Source organism: Pan paniscus, chromosome 3 (genome assembly GCF_029289425.2).
Source record: "Pan paniscus chromosome 3, NHGRI_mPanPan1-v2.0_pri, whole genome shotgun sequence".
Lineage (NCBI taxonomy): Eukaryota > Metazoa > Chordata > Mammalia > Primates > Hominidae > Pan > Pan paniscus.
In genome coordinates, this window is record NC_073252.2 from 56,916,115 (window position 1) to 56,928,647 (window position 12,533).

Sequence of the window (12,533 nt, forward strand, 5' to 3'; positions counted from 1 at the left end):
GTAAGACTTTAAAATTGTGTAATGTGACAAGCATAGAGGCAAAAATAGGCATGGCATGTTTGAAAGAATATGTCTGGGAGATAACATATAGATGGAAAAAAATTATTGAAGGACAAAAAGAAGGGAAAAGAGGGCCTTGAAGTTGCCAGTAATTAGGAAAGCAGTGGGAAAAAGTGACCAGAAGACAGAATAGAGAATTTTCTTTTCTTTTTAAATTCATTTTTGAGACAGGGTCTCACTCTGTTCCCAGGCTGGAGTGCAGTGGCATGATCATAGCTCACTACAGCCTCAACTTCCTGAGCTCAAATGATCCTCCCTCCTCAGCCTCTCGAGTAGCTGGGACGAAGTGCACACCACCACGCCTGGCTAATTTTTGTATTTTTTGTAGAAATGGGATCTCACCATTTTGCCCAGGCCTGGCTCAAACTCCTGGGCTCAAGCAATCCTCTCTCCTCAGCCACCAAAAGTCCTGAGATTACAGGCGTGAGCCACCACACCTGGCCCTTTTCTTAATTTCACTGGTACTTGGACGATGAACAATATAGAAAGTACCATGTACGCATTTGTGTTCCCCTAACACAGCATGTATCCTTCCCCCACTTCTCCAAAAAGGGTTCCATTTTTTTCTAACTAATCAAAAGTTTGCTTATCCTTAAAGATTCTTATGAAAATTCTTCATTTCCTCTCTAAACTTTATCCTTTTAACATTTAAGTTTGTACCATATAGTGTTGATGTTATCTGGTCTCACTATAGTCTCTTATTTCACATACTTACTGTTTTTTTTTTTCTAATGGTTAATAAGCTTCTTGATTGAAGGTATCATGTTTCTACTTATTTTACATTTTCAATCTCTATTTCCCTCTTCTATGTTAACAGAATATAGGCAGTGCATAATAAATACTGATTTACTCAACTGTTAAATGTAGCTCTATTCCTTTTTGAGTGGAGATAGATAAACTTCATTGTATAGTAATTGAGAAGTCTTCAAATTTTTCAAGTTTTTTTAATGGTGCTGATTTAATTTTTTAAATTGTATTATCATTAGGATGGCCATGTTGAAGTAGCTAGGTTACTTCTTGACAGCGGTGCCCAAGTGAACATGCCTGCTGATTCATTTGAGTCACCATTAACTTTGGCTGCATGTGGTGGGCATGTGGAACTTGCGGCTTTACTTATTGAAAGAGGAGCTAGCCTGGAAGAGGTCAATGATGAAGGTTATACACCATTGATGGAAGCAGCTCGAGAAGGACATGAAGAAATGGTGGCATTACTTCTTGGTCAAGGTAACCGTATCTATCAAGACACTAAAGTATAAATGTGTAAAACCTAAGAGTATAATTTTATAAAATTGGATTTTAGTATTTCACCTTTCTAGTAGAGTTGCAATGAGCTATTACACAAACCAGTGATAAAGTATTTACTGTGAAAATGGCTCCCATACTGTGTTAAAACAAAATCAAAGAAACTTCTTTCATATAGAGCTTTCAGAGACATCATGTGCTATATGTGAACGAAAAACAGAACTGGTGTTGGCAAGGCTTGTGAGTTAAATAGGGGAATATAAGAGCCAACATTTCTAAAGGTAATAGATCAAGAGAATGTATTCCTTTGGGGGCAGAATACCTACTAATAAGTATTTAATAGATCTAATGTTTTAAAAAACAGTATGGGAAACCACGCAGTAAAGACTAACTTGATGAGAGTGCAAGAATGCGCACATATTAGAAGCTGCCAAGGGGCTCAGTACATAAACTTATTTTTTGGGAAAAGTGAAACAATTACTTCAATATGTTAAGATATCTTCAGTTTAGAAGTAATCTCCCATCTCTGTATTTGTAGTGTGATTTTATTTTTCTTTCAGTAGTAAAGTTTTTGTCTGGACAAATTTAAGAGGAATGACACTTTTTAAAAAACTTTTGTTTTTATTTAGAAGTAATGTTGACTATGATTTTTAAAGTGTAGGTTTTGGAGCAGACTTCTTAGGTTGAATCATAACTCCACTGCTTGCCAATTTTGTAACTTTAGGCAAGTTTCTAACCTTCTGTGCCTCAGTTTTCTCATGTAGGGTTGTTGTGATAGTTAATACGTGTGTATAAAGCTAATAGAACAGTGCTTGTCATGTAGTGCCTGTTAAGTGCTAGCTATAGTGATGGTGGTAGTATTGATGACAATAATGTTGTGACCTTGTATAAGTTAAATAACCTCAGTTTCCTTAGCTGTAAAATGGAACTAATAATAATAATAATAATAATAATAATAATACCTAAATAAGTTGTAAAATGCTTTGATATTGCCTGGGAAATAGAGCTTATTGAATGTTAAGATTTTTATCATCATCATCATCATCATTATCACCAGTACTTTTATCATTTTTTAATCACTATAATGAGAGGATGTAGCTTATTTTTTTGAGTTCTTTTATCACCCGACTTGTACCTTCTGGGTGAGTAAATATTACTCCAGCTGTGGTACATCAAATCTGGGTGTGATTTTAATAGTTTTATTTATTTTTATTTTTAACTGCCTTAGGAGTTAGGAGAGAGGCACTTTCTTATTTATTATAGTAATATAAATGTACATTTTAAAGATTCAGTTTATTAAGAAACAATCATGTTTTTCATATCTCTGGAATAAGTTAATGACTTTCTTTAAATAATTAGAATCTTTATTTTAGGAGCAAATATCAATGCACAAACAGAAGAAACTCAAGAAACTGCCTTGACTCTGGCTTGCTGTGGAGGCTTTCTGGAAGTGGCAGACTTTCTAATTAAGGCAGGAGCCGATATAGAACTAGGGTGTTCTACCCCTTTAATGGAAGCTGCTCAAGAGGGTCATTTGGAGTTAGTTAAATACTTATTAGCTGCAGGTAGGCATTTTTGCATTTGGGAGAAGTTTTTTACATGATTTGTTTAAGTAAAAATGTCATAATGCAAATATTTTTATGATGCTATGATACACTGAATGTGTGAGTTTAAAAAAACGTGTGATATACCTTTGTATGTATTCTGAACAGTTTACCTTACTGCTGTTTGAAGTATCTGCAGCTTTAATTTCAACCAGTTTTGTTTGTAATTTTTTAAATGCCTACAATATTCTCTGTTTCTGGAAATGAGTGAAGTTTGAATTTGTTTAACTTGAGGAGGTATGACTTATCTAGAAGAAGTTTTTATTTTCGTCATATATGTCTTATGGCTCCTTTATTAAGTCTATGTATTATTTGTTGACACTACTACAGGAGCTAACGTTCATGCAACAACAGCAACAGGGGATACAGCACTAACATATGCCTGTGAAAATGGTCATACTGATGTAGCAGATGTCTTACTTCAGGCAGGCGCAGATCTGGTAAGCTATGTTACTTTTTAAATCTTAATATTTAACAATAAGAAATTAATTTTAAATTATGGAGAGTCTAGACAAAAGGTATTTCTTTACCTTCAGTTTTATTGGGTTTTTTTATTTTTATTTTTTTGCCATTCTTTCTCTCACTTAGTCACATTTTTTTCCACAGTTTAGTGTCCATCCTTAATAGGGTTATTCACTGCATTATCCCTCATTTTCCATAGAAAAAGGAAATTTTTGTGTTACAGATATTAATGCAGACTGGTTTTCCCTTAGGTATTAAGTATTTTTAGAAGCTTTTCTGATTTGATATAAAAAGGCAAATGTGGCTTAGAGGAATTTCAGTATTGCTTAGGAAATAAATTACGCCTACAATATTCAGAACATTATTAAATAATAAAAGAGTTTAAAACATAAATAATAAATAAACTTTTCCCTCAAGTACTTTATAATTTCAGAAAAAATAATAGGTGACAAATACTGAGGTTATTATAAGAGATGTTGTAGTGAAAATGCAGAGTAAAGAAGATCAGAAGGTAAAGCAGTCATCTGATGTATTATTTTGGGGATGGCTAAAGTTTAGAAAGATAGATATGGCAGTGTTGTGGCTAAAGAGATATTTCAATTGGAAAAAATGTTATGAGTGAAGCCTGAGGGGTAAGAAAGCATGAAGCAACTGTGTGTGGGTAGAATAGGTGGTCTTCCAGTCTAGCCTGCGGGGTAAAAGGAATAAGACATCCAAAGGCCCATTTTAGTTAAAATGTAAGCACCCATATATTTATGGCCCCGAGATTCTAAGATTAATAAGCAACTGTGCTCTTTCCTTCACAGTTTATGACAAATTCATGTGCAGGCAGCAACAAGCCCCCCTTCAGTAATTAATTTTATAAACTGAATAATTTATAATTTAATCTTTCTTTTGTCATTTATGAGAAGAGAATGTTGAATTAGATTATTGCTGGGGCCACTTAGTGTTAGCACTAAGTCTAACAAGGGAGACATAAGCACACAACTAACTAGAATAGAACGTATATAATAAGTGCTTCGAGCTTGTTAGACTTAGAGCTTCTTCAGTGTAAGAACTGTATTCCTAGTGTTTGCCACAATGGCTCTGAAACATACAGCAGTGAAATCTTTAGTACTTGGTTAGTTGATGGCAATTAGAAAAACCTAGGATATGGCTTAAGAGAAAAATCAGAAATTGTTCATCAGATGTGAAGGCTTTTTAAGAAAAGAAATAAAAAATGCCATACAAAAGATACTTTTTCTCAAATCTTTATTTTTTTAAGATTGAAGATTTCACCAGTAGTGTTCTTGATTACTTAGTAATCATAAGTATGCAGTAGAGTCTCCATCCTTTTGGGACCCAGAAAGCTCTTGTAACATTTTAGAGTTGATGGTTTTAGAAAAGTTTGTTATCATTTTTGTATAAGGGAAACTAGAGATAATAGGAAGTCTGTAAAGAGATGGTAATGATGTACTTACTGAAATTCATAGAGATGGGATACACTCATAAGAGGAAAATAACTTGGAGTGGATGAGGATAATGCTCATTATATTGATTGTTCGGAGAAGGCCATGCTAGAGTACCATACATGCATATTCAAGTACCGCAATTCATTGTGTAGAGAGAAGGACAAATTACTCAGATGCGTTTAGATGAGGGCATCATGATCACGTGACTATAACTTCAAATTTAAAATTATTTCCAGTGCTCACTTTGGCAGCACATATACTAAAATTATTTCCATAGAACATGTTTATGATTTGAGATTTTTTTAAATTTAAAAGTATATTTCTTAATTTGCTTCAAAGCATTATATTTAAATATTTAGATTCAGAAATCAGTCCAATTATTTTCCTTTTGATTTCCATGAAAAAGAATACTTGTTCACTGGCAATTAAATGTCAAGTCTTTTTTTTTTTTTTAAACAGGAACATGAATCTGAAGGTGGAAGAACTCCTTTAATGAAAGCTGCAAGAGCTGGTCATGTTTGTACTGTTCAGTTCTTAATTAGTAAAGGTAGGTTTGTATAAAACAGTTGTCTTTTTTTGGAAGGTATCTACCCCTGCCTTCATTTAGAGATTTAAGGGTAAAGGTCTTTTGAAGGCAAGAGGGTATCATATGAGGAGGGATGCTGCTGACATTTAATGATTGAGTGGATAGTTGATAAACATCCTGCCATGCACAGACCAGCTTCAAACTAGAAATAATTGTCATACCAAGTAGCACACTTGTTGTGAAACGTATAAAGGAAAGGGAAATTTCTCTGTGTAAAAACTGAGGATTTAGGTAACAAACTCTGCTGTGTTCATGTACTATAGCACTTTCTTGAAACCTGAAATTTTATGATGTTTCTGCCACTAAAAAAGTTTGTGGCAAGTAACATTTCTACTATTTCCCTGCTTCTATGTTTCCTTTTTTATAAAATACAGGGAGCTGCTTATAAATATAGTACAAAAAATGTTCACAATAGAAATGTGACAAATATAGCAAATTGCATGAGGATTTTCATTCATGATCAGAAATTTTAGTTTGAATACCAAAGACCTTAATGACCAAATAAAATAAAAGGGAGTATATTATTACTTTCTTTAAATTGTTTCTTATGTGCTTACTAGGAAAGTTCTAGTTGAGACAGTTTTCAATTCAGAGTTCATCATATTCTTAAGTATAAGAGATTACAGATTTTACTTTTGATTCTGCATTGATAAAAGAAAGAGGAAGCCAGGTGTGGTGGCTCACCCTTGTAATCTCAGCTCTTTGGGACCTCGAGTCAGGAGGGTCCTTTCAGTCATGTAGTTCAAGACTAGCCTGGACAACACAGTGAGATTCTGTCTCTACAAAAAATTAAAAAATTAGCTGGGCATGATGGCTTGCACCTGTAGTGCCAGCTAGTTGGGAGGCTGAGGTAGGAGAAGCACTCGGGCTCAGGAGTTCAAGATTATAGTGAGCTATGATTGTGCCACTGCACTCCAGCCAGGGTGACAGAGTGAGAACCTGTCTCAAAACAAAAAAAAGATGTAGGCCATATACAATTTTAAAAGGCAATAATATACCATTTTCTTCACATTATAATAATAGTAACGAAATTTCAAGTTTATAATTGTTTATAGGTAAAGAAAATTTGAAATAACTTACTGGTGAAATTACTTTCAACATTTTCACATGCACTGGTGATATGCTTTAGAATACTGTTATGAATATATAGCATTATGTATGTAATCGCTGTCCCCTCTCATTGGTTAATTTTAATGAGTTTGATTTCAGTTTCTTTCTGCTGTTTTATTTCCATTTCCCACATTACCTAGCACAGTAATCCAAATTAGGGATAGAGGTCAGGTGCAATGGCTCATGCCTGTAATTTCAGCATTTTGGCAGGCCAAGGTGGGAGGATCACTTGAGCCTAGGAGTTTGAGACTAGCCTAGGTAACATGCATGGCAAGACCCCATTTCTACGAAAACAACAAACGAATAAATTAGGGATACATTCCTATTTGGGAATGGGGTGAATCATCTATTTTCCTTGTCAGGAATTTACTAATGGGAAAAAAAATGGTACTATTCGTTCTATTTAGTGTTTATTCTCTACATAAAGCCCATAGAGGGCAGTATAGTTTATTTTTATTCAGTCATCTTTTCTACTGAAGAACTTAAAATACAAATAAAACTTCATATTTTACTTTTAATACAGTTATTACATTAGGAGTAATGGGTACTTTGGTATCTTTTACTGGTGCATACTGAAACCTTTTCAAATTATATCGTGTTTGTCTGGGATTTATTTACTTTAGAATAATCCAAGATGGGAGAGGAGAATTAATGTAGGATATTTGTGAAATGAGATTGGCCTTGTGTTTATAATCATTAAAGCTCGGTAATGGGTATGTGGAGCCTCATAATACTATTTTCTCTACTCTTCATGATTTTTAAATTTACCATAATTTTAAGAAAAACCATTCTACTAATATGATTTTCCATGCCTTTTCTGTTTTAGGAGCGAATGTGAATAGAACCACAGCTAATAATGACCATACTGTACTGTCCCTGGCTTGTGCAGGGGGTCATCTGGCAGTGGTGGAACTACTTTTGGCTCATGGGGCAGATCCTACTCACCGTTTGAAAGTATGTAACTCAAATGTTTGTGCAGAATTGTGAATTAGTATTTCTCTCTTGGTCATTGTTACAACATATCATGTACAAGTTCCATTCATAATGGCATTCTAAGTGTAAATTTTCTCCTTTTTCACTTGAAGCGTTCTTTACCAAACCTATGATTTTAATGCGTCTGGGACCTGTTGGCTTTATCTTCCTAAGTGATTCTGTAAACTAACTTATTTTTCTTCACTTTTTTTCCCCTTCCATATTCACTCTTTTAGGATGGCTCAACTATGTTGATAGAAGCAGCAAAAGGTGGCCATACAAGTGTTGTTTGCTATCTCTTGGATTATCCTAATAACTTGCTTTCAGCCCCTCCACCAGATGTCACTCAGTTAACTCCCCCATCCCACGATTTAAATAGGGTAAGATTTTAAAAATTAAAGCATTTTATGGTATGTCTTCTTTATCCTAATTCTTTCACTTATAGTTTCTGTTTAAATTAGGGTTTTTTTTTGTTCTAATATGTAGTTCTGTTTGTAAATATGTACTTGATACAGTTAATGAACATCTGGTACAATATTCAGATCCTAGATGATATGATTATGCTTTAGCTTTTAAAGGTCACAACTTGAATTCAAAGCCTACTAAAAAATGTCATGGTAAACAATTTGGTGCCAACATATTTTAAGTAAATATGTCATTGTCTAAGATGACATATTAAAAATATTTTCAAAAAATCTCTAATTTATTCTTTATTTAGAGCATATTACTTAATGGATTGTGTAGGACACTAATAGTCACTTAGTGTCCTTTGTCTTAGGCTCCTCGTGTACCAGTTCAAGCACTGCCCATGGTTGTTCCACCTCAGGAGCCTGACAAACCACCTGCCAATGTTGCCACCACTCTTCCCATCAGGAATAAAGGTCAGTTATACTTCTAAAGACTGTTTCTTACTTGGTGTCCAGGTAAAAATGAGATTACCAAAAAATAGCCATTTCTACAAACAAAGAAGTTTACTAAGTTGGCATTACTAAATTTTTTTAACCCATGATAAAAGCATGTTATTGGGAGAAAAAAATAGTTAATAGCACTAATTTGTGCTACAATTAGAAGTTTTAGCATGAGAAATTCAGATGCTCATCTTTGATGCAGTTCTGATTATCCATGATTTCCTTTAATAGTAATTTTTATTCATGTAAAATGTTAAGCTGGGTATAGTTGAGCAATATTTTTATAAATTACTTACTTAAATCTCTGCAGTTATAAAGGCATAAATTAACAAGATGTATCAAATATTAGAAATTTATTTTAGAATGACTGGCTTAATATAGATTTTATATCTGATCTGGGATACCTTTTCTTAACCAATAATTCAGTTACTTGAGATATGCTTGTTTATTTCTCTAGAATTCTGAGGTCCATATTTGACTTGTGTATGTTACACCATGCGTGTTCTTAAGTAATGTCCCCAAACATTTAATACCTACCGGTTTGAATCAGTTTTTCTTTTTAAAAGTTTTACCTGAAGAAACAGTGCAGTTTTTATTTTTTGGTTTTTGGCTACATATACTCTTTTATGAACAAGAATGCTAAGTATTTTCACCAGCTCTTTTCAGTCACTACTATCAACCTAGAGCCTTGGCACCTTTTTCAGTTGGTATAGCAAACAATTGATTGCTATACCTATAGCCAGATCTGTCTGTTCACCTGGCTGTCAGAAGATACAGTGGATGGCATAGTCCAGCATCTTTTCTTCCAGGGAAACTGAATCCCAATTCTCTACTGGCCAGATAGCTGTGTGAATATGTGAATTTATATCTTGCCTCTATTAGTCTTGAAGATGGTAGGCCCCAACAAAGACATATATTTTACTCAGATTTTAATTTCTTGTTACTTCTTAGTGGTTTGGGTACTTTTTGTGTGTATGTGTGTGTGTTTAAAAGGCACAGACTATGAAATGTGAAAAAACCTGACTTAGAGGTCTGTTTTCTCTTCACCCTAATAATTTAGCATTATTGTTCTGTTCTTATGATGAGTTTTAACATCTTTATGACCATATAAAATATCTACACATAGCCTTAGATGTTACTTTAATTGCACACTTAGATATCACAAACCTGCATTCCTCTATTGTCTAATTTAAGCCATGTGCTATTTTTAAGATTCTGAAATTAATTTACAAAGATTTTGCACATAAAATACATACATTTTATATTTGTGAAAAAGAAGGTGGATTTGTTTTTAATTTTTTAACAGTGCATTTTCACCTGTTATGGATATGATTACTTAGTGCATAACTGTTGGCACTAAACCTCCCAACAGTAACTCTGTAATGAGGATGCCATTCATGTGCACTTCTGAGGGGGTTTCTTTTTCACACAGCTGCTTCTAAACAAAAGTCCAGCAGCCATTTGCCAGCAAACAGCCAGGATGTACAGGGTTACATCACCAATCAGTCTCCAGAGAGCATTGTAGAAGAGGCTCAGGGAAAGTTAACAGAACTGGAACAGAGGATAAAAGAAGCCATAGAAAAGAATGCACAGCTGCAGTCCTTGGAACTGGCTCATGCTGACCAACTTACCAAGGAGAAGATCGAGGAGCTCAACAAAACAAGGGAGGAACAAATTCAGAAGAAACAAAAGATTTTGGAGGAACTACAGAAAGTAGAACGAGAGTTACAACTGAAAACTCAGCAGCAGCTAAAAAAGCAGTATCTAGAGGTTAAAGCTCAAAGAATTCAACTTCAGCAACAGCAGCAACAGTCTTGCCAACACCTGGGATTACTAACTCCTGTTGGAGTTGGAGAGCAGCTTTCTGAGGGAGACTATGCACGGTTACAGCAAGTGGATCCTGTTTTACTTAAAGATGAACCCCAGCAGACTGCTGCTCAGATGGGTTTTGCACCAATCCAGCCTCTGGCGATGCCTCAAGCTTTGCCTCTGGCGGCAGGTCCCTTGCCTCCAGGGTCCATCGCAAATCTTACAGAACTGCAAGGAGTGATAGTTGGACAGCCAGTACTGGGCCAAGCACAGTTGGCAGGGCTGGGGCAAGGAATTCTGACAGAAACACAACAAGGGTTAATGGTAGCCAGCCCTGCTCAGACCCTCAATGACACGCTGGATGACATCATGGCAGGTGGGTTTATATTGTTATGAGCAGGTATCAAATATGATTTGCTTAAGGCGAGTAAGAATGTACCCAAATTTTTTGCCGTTACCCAACTTGAGAACTATTTTTGGACTGACTCATGTCTAGCTTTAGAAGTATTAGTTCAATCTCAGAAGTTCTCAGATGGATACAGGTCAAATTAAAGATTAGCTCATTCAGTACAAATGACTGAAGCTTTCTGGCTTAGCTTGGTAGCTTGAGAATCTAGGTTTTTCAGTAGTGGGGTTGATGTTTGATTTTTGTTTTTGTTTTCATTTTTTTCCTTTAAGTTCAGAATACTGAGATTGAATTTTGGCATTTTGCTTCTGTATTCACACCAATAAACTGGGAAATTGATAGAAGTTGAAGTGCAAAACTAGTAGGACACATCAGGAAGCTTATTTATGAACAGAAATACTTTATATCCTAATGGATCAGACTTCAAACCTGATGGATATTTAAAAAAAAACACTTTTACAAAATTAATAAAGTTCAAAACCAAATAGGGTTTAATTATACTGTATGTAAGTGATTTTGTCCCCTGTGAATGTTAATGTGTAGTCTCTTTCTAACTGTATCATGAGAAGGTGTGGCCCCCCTGAAAGTATCATAAATGATATATTTTTAGATGTGTAGCCAGATAAATTTTATTCCATTATAACTAGTTTCATTGACAAGAAGATATACTTTAGAAGATTGTTTTAATGCTTCTAGTTTTGGGTACTTATTTTTTGTGTTTTGTAACAAAGTAATGGGATGAGGTTTTATAGGGTTGTGAACCATAAGAATGCTGTACTGAGAAGGATAATTTGCTTCATTAAAAAAAGAAAATTTGAAAAGGAAGGAAAACAGAAAAATGAAAGGAATAAACAGTGGAATTTTGGTGACTTCGATCTGATCTCTTCCCCTTTTTTATTCATTCATCTGTACTTAGAGGATGATTGACTTTTTCTAATTTAAAAACTGTTTCAGTAGCATTAAATATGATGAGCTTTTTTTTTTTTAAGTTTCATCTTTTAAATGGATAATAGAAAACTAAACTGTATAGTGTTTAGATATTTAGGTAACATTCAGACACTAAGAATCCAGCTGAGATAGATTTTATACTTAAAAATATCTGTAAAGTTTGCTAGTCCGCCTTTAATAGCACCTCAGTAGTTATAACATGTGGAATGAAAATTTCTGCTAGTCTTAAGGGTTAAATAACCACATTGGAAAAATGCTAGTAATAATTACTAGTAAGAATTGTATGACTCTTATTGATGAGTGCAAAATTTTTCTATAGATTTGAAAGTCACTACTAATCATGACTAGCTGATTATAATAATTGAGAGTAAACTTTTAAAATTATTAAATATCCTGTGAAAGTTGGAGCACAGTAACCATTAACCCTAAATTTGATACTATGTCCATATGAATTCAGATCATAATAGTGCTCTATCATGTGAAACTACTAAAGGATGTATAGAGTTAAATATTACGTATCCACTTTAATGAAGAATAGGCATTACATAGTAATGGTTGTTTAAAAAAATTTTTTTTATATAATATCAGAGTTTACCTGATGTGCTTGGGCATGCGTAGTTGTCAACAATGATTTGCTAGTTGTACAGTTTTGTATGCTGATCAGAATTATCAGAAGTTTGTAAAGTATCTTTTCTTTTGATTCATACATGAAACAAAAACAATTCTGTGTATTCTCAGTGTTCTGTATAAAAAATTTTTAAGTGCATATAACTTTTTAGGAAATATGACAGATGCTTGTCATAATACAAAAATATTTTACTTTTTTATTATGCTCATTTCTATGGGGAGAGAAACATAGCCAGAAGGAGGAAGAGTAGGATTGAAAACATTTGGCTACTTACCTGCAACTCATCCCTGACAACAGGCATGTGCACATTCACACACATGCACATATACTCATGCACTGACTTTTGC

General features: G+C 34.2%; 1 protein-coding gene across 4 annotated transcripts in view; it reads left to right on the top strand.

The window, feature by feature from the left end:
- Positions 1-12,533, top strand: part of ANKRD17 (ankyrin repeat domain 17) — a 184,966-nt gene that overhangs the window by 109,212 nt on the left and 63,221 nt on the right. For 3 of the 4 annotated variants that reach the window (XM_008971825.5, XM_034958674.3, XM_063603788.1), the window contains exons 8-15: positions 1,047-1,284; positions 2,676-2,867; positions 3,237-3,346; positions 5,279-5,366; positions 7,342-7,469; positions 7,724-7,867; positions 8,266-8,368; positions 9,828-10,580. In XM_008971825.5, coding sequence (XP_008970073.3) covers positions 1,047-1,284; positions 2,676-2,867; positions 3,237-3,346; positions 5,279-5,366; positions 7,342-7,469; positions 7,724-7,867; positions 8,266-8,368; positions 9,828-10,580 — 1,756 coding nt within the window. The remainder of the gene's footprint in view (positions 1-1,046; positions 1,285-2,675; positions 2,868-3,236; positions 3,347-5,278; positions 5,367-7,341; positions 7,470-7,723; positions 7,868-8,265; positions 8,369-9,827; positions 10,581-12,533) is intronic. The other variant, XM_034958677.3, reaches the window with a different exon arrangement.